General features: G+C 42.1%; 1 protein-coding gene across 1 annotated transcript; it reads right to left on the reverse strand.

The window, feature by feature from the left end:
- Nucleotides 1–1,149: 1,149 nt before the first annotated feature.
- Nucleotides 1,150–15,189, reverse strand: LOC121670273 (homeobox protein CDX-1-like). Its single transcript, XM_042040222.1, has 3 exons — nucleotides 14,362–15,189; nucleotides 4,681–4,826; nucleotides 1,150–1,471 (listed from the first exon to the last, which is right to left on the reverse strand). Exons 1-3 carry the CDS (start codon nucleotides 14,792–14,794, stop codon nucleotides 1,214–1,216), a joined length of 837 nt encoding a protein of 278 aa, XP_041896156.1. The 5' UTR covers nucleotides 14,795–15,189; the 3' UTR covers nucleotides 1,150–1,213.
- Between the last annotated feature and the right edge of the window lie 2,374 nt (nucleotides 15,190–17,563).

Raw genomic sequence — 17,563 nt, forward strand, 5'->3', positions numbered from 1 at the left:
GAAATTCCTGAGGATAGGCTTCCTAAATTTCTGAACTGCTTTGGACAAAGAGGGTATAAATTCCCAAATCACTCATGTGCTCTAAAAATTTTCCCTTTGCAGACAAAAGGTTTGCACATTGGGAATCATATTGGGAAGTAAGTATTCAGATTATTCTTAAGTACTGATTGCCTACCAAATTCTGCTAAATGTGGAAGGGATCAGCCCTTCAGAAATTGAGACCCACATGAAAAATGCTGAGAGCTTAATTTTAAGTGAAGTATTTTGTTTGCTTTGTCTTCTATTAATTTGGCTTCTCAAATTTTATTAGTGTCACAATAACTCATAAAACTGGACCAGATTTAAAATTGTTTGAATGCAATTATTGCATCTTTATCCATGGGCTCTGCTGTCTCATGAGATATAGTCACTTTTCAAAATACTTGTACTTTTTAAAAGGATTTCTCCCCTGCTTTGCTCTCTCTTAGGACCCAGAATGAATCTGACATGAATTTTCTTTGTCCAAGAATGAATTTGGGCCAAGATTCACAATTCCTGAATGCTTTCAAAACGTTTATAGTAAGACTGAAGAGTGCCTGTTTATACCAGTGGATGGATGGAGCATTGGAAATCATACCTGTCAAACCCCCAAAAATTCCAAAAAGCTCATCGCTGACCTTTGCCCTTAACATGTAGTGAGTGCAACCACCTGGCTCCAGGCTTTCCATCAAGTGGGTCAAAACACATCAGCCAGGTTTGCATTTATCAAGATGCATGTGTCAAATCCACAAATGGGATCAGTACATGGAACCTGTGTGGAGATCAAAGGAGCAGGAATATTCTCTTTCCTGGGGGTGAGGGACAGACACTCGGTACAGCTGCCTCAGCAGTGTGGGGTTGATTGCCTGGGGCAAGTTTTGTGCTTTTTTTGTGTCTGCAGTGGAACAAGTGGCTGTGTCTGCTCCTGGGCTCTCCCTCCCCGTGCCTCCCCAGCTGCTCCCAGGCCGGAGGGCTCCTTGCCTTGTGGCACAGGCATCCTCTTCCCGAGGGACTCCTGCAGTTCCAATGCCCTTGGGAACTCGCGCTGTGCCGCACACCTGGCAGGTGGCTCTTGGTTTACTGTACTTGAAGCTTGTGTGCCCCAGGCTGTGTCACGCTGGGGACCCCCCCTGGGTCCTGTAGTGCTCCAGTACTGGGTCCGTGGGCTCGGTGCCACCGTGGCTCCCCCGCAGCCTCACTGCGAGGCCACCACCTGCTGCAGGGTCCCGCTGTGCTGCAAGCCACTCATGGGGAGAGCAGCAGGGGGAGGCGGCGGCGCGGGGAATAAAGAACTGGGCATTTCCGAATGAGTCTGTGGGTCAGGAACTGGCATCGGGCTCACGGAGCCAGAGTCACTCTGCAGAGAGCCGAGATTGCTGCCATCAAAGTGAGTAATTTTCTTCTTCATTAATTTTCTCTCTTTAGCTCTGCGGTTCTGGAACCAGATTTTCACCTGCAGAGGAGCAGAGGAAAATTGTTTTCAGTTGCTACCAGAGTGCAATGTGGTCCTTTGTGTATTTAGTCACAGAATCATAGGGAAAATCAGTGGCATGAGGACCACTGAGAAAGGCAATGACAAACTGAGACAAGAGAGCTGTTTGCTTGTTTTTCATACAGGTAATCTTTCCTATCTGGTAATAAAATATTTAGTAATGGCTTGATAAAAAATGAATTTTGTTTTTAGTTCAGAGTTATTTCTTTATGGAATGAGCTTTGATTTATTTAATTTTTTGAAACAAAATCTAACAGAACAGATTCTCATGTGTCCTAGTGATGGCCAAAACGATCCAAGAGTGTTGTTGCATTGAAAACTGTATGCCCTAGTCAGGGCAAGCCAAAATCTGCTCCTGGCCTATAAACTGAGGCACAAAAGCTTTCCTGCTTGGATGCTGCACATTAACTGATGAGCTCCAGCATGCAAGCCAGTGGAAATTCACTTCTTAGCAGAATTTCACCAGTGATACACAACATTAATTCAAAATATTACATTAGCAGTGCCTGAATAGCTGAGTGCCTTCTACTTCATTTGTAGATGGAGCCAGAATCTGCTGCTGCTTCCCACATGATCCAGTGCCACCAGTGTCCCTGCTCTGTTGCAGGCACACAGCCACCTTTGGGAAGGAATGAAGGACCTGTTAAAGATGGGTCTTGATCAGGGTGGAACAAGTGAGGATGTGAGCTGAAGGTGAGTAATGGTCAGCTGAAAATACCTCAGAACTTGTTAAGGTGTGAAATGTTCTGTGGTAACTGGACTGGCTTGGATGTGAATCCCCAGGGATGGCTTTAGAGCTGTGCACTCCAGCTGTTTATCCTTGGAAGTGGCTCTGGATCATGTCTAGTCAGTGTAATAAGTCAAGCTACCTCATTCAGGTTTGTTGTGTTTCCTTGTTCAGACAGCAAAGGAAACACTTCTGTCACCATTTTCTATAACCCAGAGAAAAAAAATCAATATTTTGCTGAGAAATACTGGTCTGTTCAGTTATTTTTTGCTAGAAACTAGAAAGGCAAAGAGAATAATGATTGGAACGGAGGTAAAACAGTGAGAGGTGATAACACCTGTGGCTACCAGGTTGTGTTTTAAAAGAAAACCACTGGTGAAGCCCAACAAAACATCTTAAGGACTCTGTGACAGTCTCAGTGTGCCTCTCCTTGAGGCATTATTATTCCATTTTACAGCTGAAGGATTCAAATACATGCAAAGCCTGTGTAAATTCAAACCGGGTCTCTTAAGCAGGGCTGCCATCTGAGATGTTTGGCAGTTCCTTTTGTTGCCTTAGTTCTGGAGTATCATTTCAGTACCAAATTATGTTCCATTAAACCAGTCTCAAGTCCTCTCAGATCTCTTGCATTCTCATTGTGCAGACATAATCCAGCTTCTCTCATACATTTGCCAAAATGTATGAAAAGATGAAACAGTCTGAAAACTAAACCAACATTTCAGAATTACCCTCTGGCTTCAGTGTTCTTACCTGCCTGTGAATTGATGTTTTTTCTGGTTTGTTGTTAAACTAGGGAAGCAGATCTGCAGCAGAGATCCAAAGAGAAATCAGTAGGCACTTCAGGGTCATGTGCCAATTATCAAATAAGTCCAAGTAAGAACAGGTCTGTAATGTCAGACTAAAAGCTAACAGGGCCAGTTGCATCTGTCTGACTTGTTCTTCACCTGTTGCCCTCTTTCCTTTCAATTCTTTTTTCCATGCAAATCTCTCTTCCCCTGAAGTCTGATTTTTCTCTCTTCTTTCTCATCCTCATCATCTCCTTTATTTCTGTATCCTTCCTATGTTAACAATGCTTCACTTTGCCTTTTTTTCTTAATTAGATATTGCATCTTTCCTTCCTTGTTGAAATGATTGTTCTTTGTCCTTTTGAGATATTCCTTCCCAGGAATTTTGAATTTTGGCAGAGGCAGAAAAAAAGCTTTTCCAGAAAATCAATTCAGATTTCAGGTGGTGTGCAGAGGAGCTTGGGACAGGACAGTGTGTGTTCAGTCATGCTCATAGGATGGAGTTGTTTAATTTGTACAAAAGGGTGGTGCTGGGAGTCTATCAGGTGTTTTTCACTTAATCTTACATTTTTAAAAACACTTCAGAGATGTAGGTTGTATGAACTGGAATTCGTTTTGTTCTCGATATATTGATGATGATGATGATGATGATGAAGAAATATTGCAAAAGCTGTTGCCAAGTTTCCCCAATATATGACAAAAAAATAGAACACATATTTTTGTTTCACCTCTTCAAATACACTAACAAAAACATTCATCAGGAATTATCACTGAACTAGGAATTTTCAAGTAAATACCACTGGTTGTTTATAGATGCAGAGTCATAATATTCAAATTCAGCACAATTAAGTCAAGTTGTTAATGTTTTAACAGCCAGCAAAAAGACACACAGTGTATTTTTTATACCTGGCTGAAATAATTTTAATTTTCAATAATTAAATCCTGGCATTCAGCAGCAGATTGAGAAATATTTGCAAAATGGGTGTTTGCTTCTCCACTTCTGTAAGCTCAGCGTGTGCCGTGTGAGACAGGTTCAAGTCGGATGGACAGTGCTACAGCTGGGTGGGTTTTAGACCATTCCTGCTCAGCAGAGCCCATAAAACAATAGTGAATCAGGCCTAATCATGGGATTGTGTTTTGATTTATCTTCTGGGAACAGAAGAGGAATTTGGAGGGGAGGAAATGGGGCAGGAGCAAGGAGTAGCACGTATGTAGGAAATCTTTAACAAAAGGCACAAGGCAGCCAAGAGAACAAAACCCTTCAAGTGTCCTGAACATACTTGAGCTCATCACTTCCATCTCCGCTAAGACCGACCTTGTTGGATTTGGTTATGGAATTCCCATTGACTTCAGCAGAACCAGGACTCCTCCTTTAGAAAGTTCAGCAAGAAATTCTCCCTGCTACCACTGCCCAGAGAGAAATCCGGGCAGGATTTTGGTGATGTGGCTTAACTTGTGTTCTGGGAATGGGAAAAAGTTGGTGTTTGCATTTCCTGGGCTATTGCACAGCTCTGGTTTGGGTTCTACTGCAAAGGGAACTCAGTGCACTGTTGGGTTACTTGAGGCAGTAACATTTCTGTATTCTTAACCATACAGTTATCTCCTCATCAGCAATCATAAATTCAAAGGAAAGCCTGGATGGGTGATCCATACTCTACCTGTCTCTCGGAAAGTCTTAGGTTTGCAGCAAGTTCAGACTTCCTCCTGATTGTAATGTATCTGTTGTAATGAAACTCCTTCTCTAATTCTAATCTCTGGTGATCTGTGTAAACCACTCGGTACTTCTCTCTCGTTCTTGTTTTACCTGTTTTGAAAGAAGAACACATTGCTTCAAGCTAGAGTTTTTCACTTTAGTAACACAAAATATCTGGCTTTACATTTGAAAACATCTGTGGGGATTTTAGGCCTGATTCTCTATGCACTTACCCAGAGTAACTCTGTCATGATTTACAACACAAGAGGTTCATACCATCAGATATTAGGTTTGCTCCTTAGTAAATAGATAATAAACTGCTTCTTGTGTTCTTTATCACCCCTGTGTTATCATTTGGGAAAGGGAAGGCATTTCTGTTAGGAGTAAGGAGCCAGGAAACCTGGGTTCTGCTCCCAGCTCTGCTGCAAGCTTCCTGCCTGCTGCTGAATTGCTCTTGTCTCTCTGTCCCTAGAGCTGACACTCTTACCTGCCTCAGAGGGAAATTGTGAAGGACATTTTACTGCACAGAAAATACTGAGAGCTTCCACAGTTCCTCACTTCTTGCTGCTAGAAAAATTCCTACAACGTTGTGATTGTTACTGCAATTTGGAGGTTGTGTTTTCCCATCAAGTCTCGCACAATCTGTCCATGACCTGATAACAGCACAGGGAACAGTAACATAGATTTTCAGATGACAGTTCATAAAAAAGAGAAAAGGCAAGCAATAACACTTCACAATGGGCAGGGAACTGCAGCATCTGCTGTTTTGGGAGCAGCACTGCTGCCTCCTTTCAGCTGTGGGTGCAGCTGAGTGGAGCAGACACGGCTCAGCAGCATCCAGGGCATTAAAACACAATCACAGATGACAGGAGCCAGGGAACACAGATGCAAGGAGCTGAAATTTTATGGATTCCATACGGGGTCATTTCTGAGGACAGAATGTGTGACTGCACTGAAAGAGAGCTGAGAATGAGAAAGGCTGCTGATGGTTCCCTTCCTCTGTGATTTATGCTCATATTAGACAATCAATATATTGTAGATCAGCACCTTCTTAAAGCCAAAGCCTGAGGTCTTCCCACATTTTTAACTGATTGGCTCACTGTTCTGTTAAGACCAGTGTTATCATCTTTGTTGACCACAATCTTACCATCTTTTGATGCTTCCTTGTCTGTCTGTATTTATACAGACATTCCTTCATATGTGCATATTTAGCCAGTGAATTGTCTGGGACAGGGAATATATTTTCGGTATTTTTTTGCCACATATTCCACTGTGGTGCTGGAGGTTGTGAATCTGTGTCCTCAGTGGTCACTGCAGCAGAACAGCCCCCTCAGGTTCAGGTTCTCTCAGGTGCTGCACAGAACTCGAGGTGTTTGTACCCATCTGCTATTGCTGCAGGTGTCGTGTGGCTTTGCACAGCAGCTCCTCTTTGCTTACAGAGCTTTTTCTGACAAGGTTATGGGGATGCCTAACTCCTCAAAAAACAGGTCCCACAAACTCCTATAATTACACTCTAATAAGATCAATTAATTTTGAATGGAATGAAACACATTCTCAGGCATGGAGTTGGTAAAATTTCGGTGTCTGAGTAGATTCCGATGGCACAGAGCCCCAGAGCCACCAGCTCCCCCTGGCTGGGGAGAGGAGCTGGAGGAGCCATCTGTCAGTGCTGCCAAAGGTCTGACTCCTTCCCAGCCCCTTTGTTTTTTATGGAACCTATTTAAAGTTAGCATTGCCTTCCACTTGCCATGCACACTGTACAGTCATGGCTTGAGAGCCAGGTCACTTTTGCCTCTTCCAGTGTTTGACAGTCAGGACTTTGCTACTTCTAAGAATTTCTGGCTTGCCAACCTGCTGCTTGTGTTAGAAAGCTCTTCAGGCTCTGCCCCTCTTTGTACTGTTTGTATAGACCGCAGATCCAGTGAGCACCAGAAGTCCTGGGCAGGGAAATGCTGGGAATAAATCCTGTTACAGCCTGGATGGGGATAGTTCTGGTGTGCCCTACAAGACAGGGGTTCTCTAGGACTCTCCCCACGTTTGTAAAACCAAGTCTGCATCAGAATTTGGTCCTTCAGCTTCCATGCTCCATAGTGTCCAACCCTGGGAGAGCATCAATAGTGCCTCTACAGTGCTATGGGCATCTTCCAACTCTTCCTGAGGCCATCAGCCTGATTGCTTGGAATATTTCAATAGGGAAATAGATGTGGGATTGCTCCTTAGGCCATGAATTCTGCTTAATCCATGCAGCCAAACTCCTTTGGCTCAAATCTGTTACTTGCCTGTGAAGGTGCTGCTTGGCTGGGGAAGATGTACAGGACATTCTCATTTCAGTGGCATTTCTACCTCTGTGAAACTGCAGTGAGAGCAGAATTAGCCCGGTGACGTTTACACTGATAATCAAGTGAAAAGTGCTGCTAATTTTACTACATTAAGGTAAGAATTTTGGAGTCTCTAAGGAACAGCAGTGATTCAGTTCAGTCCACATAAATACCAGGACATTTGTTTTCCTTCACTAGAAGTGTGAATTGTTTGTTTAACATATGGTCACCTGTGGTGCTTTAATGCCTCACTTGATATTTTTTAACTTTTGATCTCTCTAACTGGTGGTTTGGTTAAGGTTTTTTTTCCTCTTCAAATGAGAATTTGGGGTCATTCTATGGGACAAAATGTTTAACATGTTTCCTTAGTGTCCTTTGTGTTGTTAAGATGGAGTACACAAAAGAGGAACAAGGTGATCTTATCTTGACCTCTACTCTCATTCAGAAGGCACAGACAAATATCAAATGTTCCTCTATTGCCAAAACAAGGTAGTAAACTTCAAGAAAAATCTTCCTGTTTCTGGTTTGAAGTGCTTAAACCCTTATTACCTGAGTAGGAGTGGGTTGTTTTGGTTTTTTTCTTTTTAAGCTGAAGAAGAAATTAAATGTACATGGGAAATAGAACTTTATCCCATAAGATCCTTTCTTTCTTTATGAGTAGCTCTCTGTTTTTAGAAGAACTGATAATATGTGGATTCTTTTTGAAGGAAGATTGGGAGTTTTGACATCTAATTTCTTTCTTTAAATTAAGAAAATAATTTAAAAAGTAAAAAAACCAAAGTAAGGAAAATCTGAGAAATGCTCTGAGAAAAATTCTCAGATTTGTTACATAAATCTTGTCTTTAATAATTTGATTTTTTTTTTTCTGTGTAGAGTAATATTTACTGTGAGACAAGAGATGGTGGGAGCTGAGATCTGCCGGAGTCTTGCAAGAGATACTTTTAGCTCTGGCAGAGCCATGTTTTAGTTTGTTAGGCCTTTACTCTCCTTGATGTCAGTGAGAGTCTTCCTTTGTTGGATGCTGGGCTGGAATTAGTCTGCACATGGCATTTCCTTTCAAAGGCAAAGTACACTTTTATTTGCCAGAGTTAACAAACAGCAGCTACAGAACCTATCCCTAAACAGTTTGGGACTTTAGCCCCTAAATTCCATCTGTTAGACAGAGCAGATCCACTCCACTGTGTTCTGCAGACCTTCTACTGGCTCTAATTCCAGGGATGCATTTTATTTCCAGAAGAAATGTTACCTGAGTAAAATTTCAGGTGGGACTAATGGGTTCACCCTTAGACAGCAGGAGGATGTTCTTCACTTCTCAGGCCATAATGGCAGAATTCAATGATGCAATGATAAAAGTCAATATATTAATCCAATTCTTTAGTGAAATCCTGCATATTTTCCTCTCTTAGGTGAGTGAAATAGCCAATAGTTGAGTTTGTACCATCTGAATTCATCTTTTGTTAGTGACAGGTTAAAATTACAATCAGCTGTACAGTGTCAGTTCTGTTGGAAATATGTTCTGGCATGGACAGTTATACCATGGAATTGTGGTTGGGGAGGTTATTAGTGCTCGGGTGGAAGAGAAATGAAACAAAAGGGCTTTGAAGCAGCTACCTTTGCAGTCTGCCTGCCTTTGTACTGGGGGAGTGGATTTCCTGGGTTTAATGAGCTATTTAAGAGGAGGGAGTTTTGTCAAAAACCCTCTTTTGCAATAGTGACTACTGAGGAGTGCCTTTGGACCAGCAAGAAGTGAGACATTTCAGAGTTGGAAATCTTTCCATGGGATATAGTTTAACAATGCTGTTCCATCACACCCACTCTGGCCATTTTTGTGACTGGCCAAGTTTTGAGTTGGGGGAAGGGAACAGCTTTCCCATTGGTCATAAAATTCACAGAGTATTTCTTCTGAAGACAATAAAGCTGGGAGAAGGCCTCTTTATTTGCTGTGAAAATCATCACCCTTTCCGGCAATATAACTCCTGAAGAAAAGAGGGAGAAGGAAGAGACAAGACTGCATATCAAAGCAAAGTGAAGTGTTAAAAGGGTCTGTTGCCTCAATATGACAGATAGGCCTCAAAACCTCAGACAATGTAGGCCAGGAAAGGAAAAAAAAAACCCCACCATCGGACCTCACAACTAGTTTACAAAGCAAAATAAATTAGCATTAGAACCAGCCCTGGGCCTTCTTTCAGAGCCTCCTCTCTTAACTTTTCAGGAATATTCTGCAGGCACTGAAACCAGCATCTTTCATAAAATCCAGAAGCTGCCTGAAGGTGTCCTAGGATAGGATAGTGTGGGATTAATGAGGGATTGCTCACAAAGCATTGCAACCTGGGTTCCAGGGGTTAGCAGTGTTTCAGAGGAAGTTATGCCTGTACTTGGTGACGGGATGTTACCTTAAATCATCACAGAAATGAGAAACAGCTTCTGGCCTGAGGATATTCTCAGTTCCAACCTGCATCTTTCTGTTACTTTAGTATTAAAAAACTGATGTTAATTTTTGAGTTTATAAAGATATAGACTGACAGAGATCAGGCCTCAGAGTTTTGTTTAGGACTCTTAACTACTCATGTTCTTCAAAAGTGTAGGAAAAGTAAGGGGCAAATTCTCCCTGACTTAAGTCAGTAATTTCACTGACTTAATTGAAGTTGTGAAGCAAAAGTAATTTAAAATAAGTTTTGAAGACAAACATTGTGTTGCACATAATGTTCTGTAAAGCTAAATTAAAAAAAACCCCACCAGTCCTTGTATTAGAAAATGTGACATAGATCCACTCCTGTATAATATTCCTGCCAGAAACCTTGGTGTGGTGAGGAGGTGTCCTGGTCCTGTGCATTACTGCAAGGTTAGGTTTGTGAAACTTGGTGAAATTTTCTGTTTGTCTGCTGGGTCTTGCTCATCTGTTCTTTTATACATGTTCAGATTATTCAAGCTGAAAAAACCAGAACAGGATCATAGAATTGGAACCTTTCAACAGACTCGATTTTTCCCTTCTGTTTTCAATTTTGAGTATGTTCTGCTGTTCTGGAATAAAGCTCATTGGCCAAATTCTCTTCTTCCCTTTGCTAGTGTAAACTTTTCTATTCATCATCATTATCCAGAAGGAACTGGATCCAAAGCAGAGCCATTTTTATTCTCTAAGGAATGACTGGACAGGCACAAGGACCCAACCTGCAGAAAATGTAGGTGGATTTCTGAGTGGGAAACCAGGGGAAATGCAATTGCCAGTGACTGGGTAAACTAAAAGGAAAGTGAGTGAGATTTTTCCCAAGTGTTGTATGTTCTTTAGCATTCAACATTTTACAGGAATGACCTCTAAAGAGGCTTGTTCCTCTTCTTTAGATTTGAGGGAATGTAACTTCTTCCTTCAAGGACCAAGTGTGATACATTTACAGTGCATTTGGTCATGATGCTCTCAGTACCTGTCATCAGCATCAGAGAAATTGTCCTTATGTCTGCAGAGTAAATTTTTATTGAAGAAGAATGATTGAAAACTTGTCACCTACAGGAGAAATCTCTGCTCTGAATCAGTTCACCTGTTTCAAAACTTGTCCCCACCCTGTTTTATGGTAACATAAGTGCAGATCTTAAGGTGCACTTACAGCTTTGTGAGCAAATTCTCCTGGGTGTTCTCTGCTCAAACTCACTGTTTTGGGCACACTTTTACCACAGGTGTGTGTTGTTTTCTCACACAGTCATAAAGTCAAGTCTACTCCTGTGCGAGTGATGACATAGCTCCATGAAAATCCTGAAATCAACAAGACGAGATTTGTAGCTTCTTCTAAGGTGTTTTTATTCTACTTTCCGTCAAAGAATTTGCCTGTAATTATGTCTTGTGTGTGTGGAATTAGCACCTCACCTTTCTAGTTGTGGCTTTGTTCTGTTCTGTGTTACAATTACTCCTTGTCTTGGCTGTGCTCACCCTCTCCAAGGGAAGTTGAGGAAACAGGAGCAGTGTAAGGGTCAGAGAAGGGTCTTTTCTCTGTGTTTGTGGTTGAAAATACTGAGTACTCAGTGCTTCCTGCTTCAAGTGTTCTGAGTCAGAACACATTGGCTTTTTCCTGTATCCTCAACACGCTGTGGAGTGCAGAGATAGGGCACTGGATCCTACGTGCTCTGCATTGAGGATCAAATCCCAATCCCTGCAGTTCCAAGGCAGAGACAAACACTCAGCGTCCTTCAGTCACAGAGAGAAGGGTGCACTAAAGCCTCAGCAGGCCTTTTCTGCAGGAAATGCATTCTAGTGGCATTAAACCAGGATGGTAATCTCACATTAAATACTGAGATCTTGCAGAGGTTTCAGGTAGCATAACCTCACAAATTTCATTTTACATCAGTTGAACACATGGTTCTACATTGATGTTGTTTTTAAAGTTGCAGAGTAAAACTTGAAATAATTTCTTCCTTTGTTCCAGGTTAGTTGTGTAGATAACAGAGTATCAAAAGACCTGCAGGGCATGAGGCAGTGGTAGAAACTTCAATAAAGTGTTTTGTTTGTCATCTCTCAGGACATGAGGCCACACAGCACCAGTAAGAGAAGATAACCATGAAATCTCTGGAGATGGGAAGGTCACAGATTCGGAGCCTCATTTTGGTAGCTGCTCCAAGCCAGACTACTCAAAGTGAGTGAACCTTTGGCAAGAATCTCTCCCAGTCTTAAAGGGATGAGATTACAGGAACATTTCTTGCACGCTTCTGAGAATATCTTGCAAAAATTACTTGCTTTTATGATGATTGTTTTCACAGTGAAATATTAGTATTAGTATTGATAATTAGTGCTTTGCAGCATGTAATGAAGAAATAACAAAATTAGTTTGTCTAAATGATTTCTGTTGTGATCACCTCAGGTAAGTCTCAGCCTCATTTTTTTCATCATTAAGAACAGTGGTTCATATCTATTTAACAGGGGATAAAAAAAGCTAATAAATAACACGTGTGATTCCTTCATTTTTGCCCACACCAAATCTCTACTGAAACTCCCAAAGGTTTTGTAAGGAGACAGAAGGATAATGCTCAGTGAACACAGACAGCTTTAAGGATGTAAAAAGGATTGGATTCCATCTAAGAAAATGCTGAGGGGTTTGCTCCTGATCCAGCAAAAAGCATTTGCAGTGAGCTTGGTCACACACCTGAAACCACTGCAACACCTGCCTGCACAGAACCAAACTCACCCAGGTGCTTTCCTAGAGCTGACACTGCTGCAAGGGAAAATATTTTTAAATTATTTTATTTTGGGGGAAACCATGAAGAACAATAGTGCCATTGCTTTTAAACAGAAAAAGACAGAGGGAAAGGAGTGAAGGAAGAGAAAGGAACTCACTCCAATGAAACAGATCTGCTGGCACTGAGCCTTCCTGGCCTAGCAGAAAAACTAATATATATAAGAGGAAAAGAAGAAGCAGGAGAATTCCTTGTCTGGGTTTTTCCCTAAAGCAGGACTCAGTAGCTTTTAAATGTAGCCTTCCACTGGCCCACGGGCATTTGGGAGTGTTTGTTCCTATGGCATGCTGATTTCTCCAGTTCTCCTGGACACACATACACTCAATATCTTGTTAGACCATTCCAGAAAGGAGACACTCCCAGCTCTCCTGTGAATGCTCTGACCCTTGCAGGCTTGAACTTTGGAAAGTTAGAAATCTCTAAGTGCTTCTTGAGCAGCAATTAGAATGTGATATTTTATATTATGGGTATAGATATGTGTGTGTGTGCTGCATCAATCTGTCCCAGTGTCCCCTCTATCAAAGGGACAGCACAGAACAAATCAGGCCCTGCTCTCAGAGGCTGAGATTGGAATCCACAGGAGCACAAAGCAGGTAAGGAAGGGATGAGGAGCAGTGGGTTTTTTTGAGCAAGGGTTCTGCCATCTGTAAATCCCACAATTAGTGAGCAATTTTGTTGCCCCTGTAATGACTCCTCAAAAGTAAGCTGCAGGTTTTTTCAAAACAGGCCCTCTTTTGGTTTTTTTGGATAATAATCAGTGAAGAACAAATACGATTTAAAAAATACAAACATTTTTATCCCCCCAAATTCTTATTCACACAGAGCAACAGCCTGTTCTGATTGGTCTGTTGAATTCTGTGGACTCTCCATGAACTAAAGTTGTGTTCAGCAGGAGTGAGGAGGACTCTGCCCATACAAATTAGATGCATTGTTTTAATACAGACAACTTTTCTATGTAGTTGCTTTCAGTTCTCTGATGTCTCTTTTAAGTAATTGCTTTTCCACCAGAGATTGATTCAGGCTCTGCTTTGAAGACTTTTATTTACAGGCACGTGTGGAACAGAGCTGGGGTGGGAGGGAGGGAAAGGGAAGGAACCTTCCTGAGATGCAACATTGAAATACTGGGAGCATCTCTTTAGGGGAGGAATTGAGCATCCCTAATTTCTACTGATCTCAGTGCATGTCAAAGCTGCTCAGCACCTCAGAGGATCAAATACTTTCATACAGCAGATTATGCCTCTGTTCTTTTCAGGCAGAATTCCCTCCTTTTCTTTCTCTCACTCCTTGTTTCATACTTTTATCATATACAGGGTACAGATTTTTGTTTTAGGGATGTTCAATATTTATATTTTTTTCTCTTGTTCCTCATCCCAATCAAACAGAACCTCTCCCTCACGCTTCATAGCTTGTTTTTACCAGTTAAATATGATTGAAGAATTGTTTTGTACTCCTTGACTGTCATGCAGCAGAGCCTGATCTGTGGCTGTATTAACAGGCTGTGTTACCATGGATCTTTGTATTCCTGCATATTCTGAGAGCTGCTACTACAAAGTGAAGCAAGCCTTTCCTTATCATCCCTGTTTTTAAAGCATTGACTCATTGTTTGATCTTGCAGATCTCATTTCAGTGTTCTGAGGTTTAGAGGGGTTGTTTCTGGTATAAAGCCTTACTGCCAACCCCCTGCTGTGCAGATTTTACTTGAACTTTTCCTAGGTACTCCAAAACTTGAGGAAAGTAAGCAAAATATAGGTGGTGCTGAATACCACACTTTCTGGTTTATCCCAATCTATAGGACTCCTATTAAAAGCAACTATTGGATATCACAAACTTTTTAAACATATCTGAAGTGAGAAGTGAAAGGACATTGCTTTTCATTTCCCACAGGATTAAAGGTCAAGCAAGAAACATAAGAAATAATCAACTGATCAAACGCAGCATCCAATAATTGAACCAATATTTAACTGCTAGCAAGGGAATCCTTCAGAGCAATCAGAACCTGTTGTTATTAATCCGAATCGTTCCCTCTGAACAGGGAACCTGCCAAAAACCCCGCAATGACCCAATAACAAGTAAAAATCTCTTCTCAGCATAAAACCTCCGTGCCCTCCTACCTGTGGAAGTGGATTGCACCGTTTTCCTCATCCACTCATAAGAGCTGTGCCTTTGGCTGTTGGGAGAGATTTGCTGGGCATTAATTGTATCTACAGGAGGTAACCCCGCAGCGGCGGCGGGATGCAGGGAGCTGTAATCAGCAGAGCTGTAGGAGCCCTGGCCAGGGGACGAGCCATTGATGTGGGCAGCAGCCACGGCGCTGGAAGGGCCTGGGCCGTAGGCGCTCCAGTCCTCCCGTTGGGGGCCGTAGTGGGAGCCCCAGGCTGCCGCCGGCTGCCCGTGGGTGTCCAGGGCTGGCACAGGGTGGTATCCCATGTAGTCGGAGTAGGCTGGAGCAGACACGAAGTTTTGCACGGGCAGGTTGTTGCTGGTGCACCTTGCGGATCCCGGATACATGCTGGTGTCTTTATCCAACAGATAGCTCACATACATGATGCTCACAGCCTGCCTTTGTCTCGCTGGGACATCCTGCTCCTCGCAGGGTTTGTTTGATCTCCCTTCCCCTCCTCTTTCTTTCTCTCTTTTCTAGCCCAGCCTGGCTCTATAAATGACTCCTGCTAGCCCTGATGTCCCTTTACTACACATGATTAACAATGGTTTTACCAGGTGCTGGTGGTAACAGTTTACTAAAGTCCTGCCTGATGTCACAGATAACTGCCTGCCCCAAAATTACATTTGCATTCAAATGAAGGGCTGACCATGCAGGCAACCCCACCTTGCTGCTAGTTCCAGTGCTTCCTTTCTCACAGATCTTTATGTATTGCCAGCCCTGTTCTTTGAGAATGTGGTTTGAAATCTCATGGTCTTCAAGCAGAGCTGAGTACGTGGTTAACCATAACTGTTCAGGCAAGAGAAGTTGTATTTTTCTTGAGCAGTGCATGTCGGGATCTCACTTTAGACACCCGGTTAGAGTTACTCAAAGCCTGCTGTCTGCTGGTCCAGTAGTAGCTCTACTCCAATGTGCTCTATTTAAAAAAAAAAAACTAAAACCAAAGGAGCAGTTCAGTGTTTAACTGCAGCTCTTACAGAGCTCCTCACATGAGCACTCTTCTTGACTTCAGCTCTTCGTCTGTGTGGGAGAGCACTTAGAAACCCCAGTAATCCTGGTGATTTTACCATTACAAAGGATATACAAGAAGTCTCATAGTCGTTTTGAGCATTTGTTCATACGAATAGTCTTGTTGATGTTAGCAAGCTATTCATGAGCTGGCTGCTTGCCACTGCGATTGAAGTTCCTCTATTCTAACCTCCAACGCTCACAGAAAGGGAATCTGTTATTGAGAGAATGCAGAATTTGTCACTTTCCCTGTGCTTATGTCTTGGTTGTGATATTGAAATGAGTGATAGTTTTCCCTGAAGGTTTTTTTGTTCTCATTGCTGTGCTTCTTCACAATTAAGTAACACCTTTCCTTGGAAATATGGGAACAAATTATAGCTTTTTAGCTCAGGAAAGCAGTTTCCTAACTTTCAGGAGCAATCTCATGTTTGTAAGTAACAAATCACTATGAGATCATCTGTAACCAGGAGCAAGGAGAGAAAGTGTGGATTTCTTTTTTTAAACGAGATAGATACCTTGGCATTGTAAACCCTGTTTTCATTCTTGTTCCTTTAATGATGTGATACCTAATTGCACCTTTATTGATGATCCGACTTGTTAAAAGGAGTTTTTCCTTAAACAGGTGCAAAGTATAATGAGTTTTTTCTTTGTTCAGAGGTGTATTTTTTCTCTGAGTCTTTTGCACTTTAACGCCATTTAAACTTCCGCGTTCTCACTTTGCACACCTGACAACACCGTTGTTTCCTTTAGTGAGAGAACGGTGTCCTTAGGCTGCATTCACAACGTGCCTTGGGAATGGAGTTGCGGAAAAAGCTTTTTTGACTGATAATTTCAGAAGCACAGCTGCCTGCTGGGAGTATTTCAGATTTTCCTGCTGTGCCCTTGGGTAAAATTTGTGCTCTTTTGCTTGTTGTGGTTTTGGGGGCTGATGTTTTGCTGGCGTAATTGCTGAAAGGTATTTTAAAAATCATTAGATGGTGGGAAGTTGCCAGAAGCTGTTTCTGCTGCTTGCATATGTGAGCTTACTCGGATGCAATTTGCACATCTGTGACAGCTGGCCACTCAAAATTACCCAGCAGAGCTGCTGGTGAGGACTTCTCAAATCCAGGGAAGTCAGTGATCAGTGTGTCACAGAGCCGAAGTCCTTAATTCTCCTGCAGCAGCAAAATAAAGCACAGTTGTCTAATTCGGAATTAGGTGTCTCTGGACAGCCTGCCTGCAGTTACCAATAAGTGTGATTTTAATGTAGTGGGATCTTATTTTTTAACTCCAGTGTTTTTCTCCCGTCTCAAATTTAGAGCACTGTGGTTGCTCAGTAGCTCCTGAGTTCAGACTGTGTTGAAATAGTTACAAAGAAAGGTTCTTTACATCTTTTTGTTGCAAGTTGATTTCATTTCCTTTCTTCCTCTTCAAAACTGTTGAATCCTCATCCTTGTAGGCGTTTCAGTGCCTCTCCTGAGTGCAGGTGTAGCAATAAATCAGCCAGAAGAAGAAGCAGCATTTGCTCCTTTACTGGAGCCCTCCAGCTGTCTGCAAAATGTTCTAATTACGCTCATTCAACAGAACTTTTCCTGCAGGCTTTATCTACCTGATATACCCCCAGCACAGAGCTCTGCAGAAGGGCTGGATCTGCTCTTGTTCAGTGTTCAGGAATGTTGGATACACCAGGCTCTAGTCACAGATTCATTCTCTCCCACTGCAGCATTGTTCCATGAGGAACATTTTGATCCTTTTTTCACAATGGTATCATTTGCCTCATGTAGCTACTGAAAGCAGTAAAATAGTGATTATTCCTGTCTATTACAAAAATGACATAAAAATGCCTTTTGATGCTTTCAATAATACATGGATATAATGACATGGAAGGAGACTTGTCCTCTTCCATACTGCCTAAAGAAAAGACTTTACATCAAGTCTGGGATGGTTAAACTGACAGCGCTCTGCTCCTCTGGCCACACGCGGTGCCCACTAAGCAGGAAACTGCTTCCCTTGGATTCCCGAGTACCCTGAGTTGGTCTGGCTCCAGCAAGCTCTACTTTGGGTTTGGTTAGTCCCAGTTTTTATAATTTATCTCATTTCAATCTTAACTATTAGTTAAACCACAGTCATTAGACTGTAATTGCTGGAGCTGAATAATCATGTAT

Source organism: Corvus kubaryi, unplaced genomic scaffold (genome assembly GCF_017639235.1).
Source record: "Corvus kubaryi isolate FWS band 111438036 unplaced genomic scaffold, C.kubaryi_AGA036_p1.0 37395, whole genome shotgun sequence".
Taxonomy (NCBI): domain Eukaryota; kingdom Metazoa; phylum Chordata; class Aves; order Passeriformes; family Corvidae; genus Corvus; species Corvus kubaryi.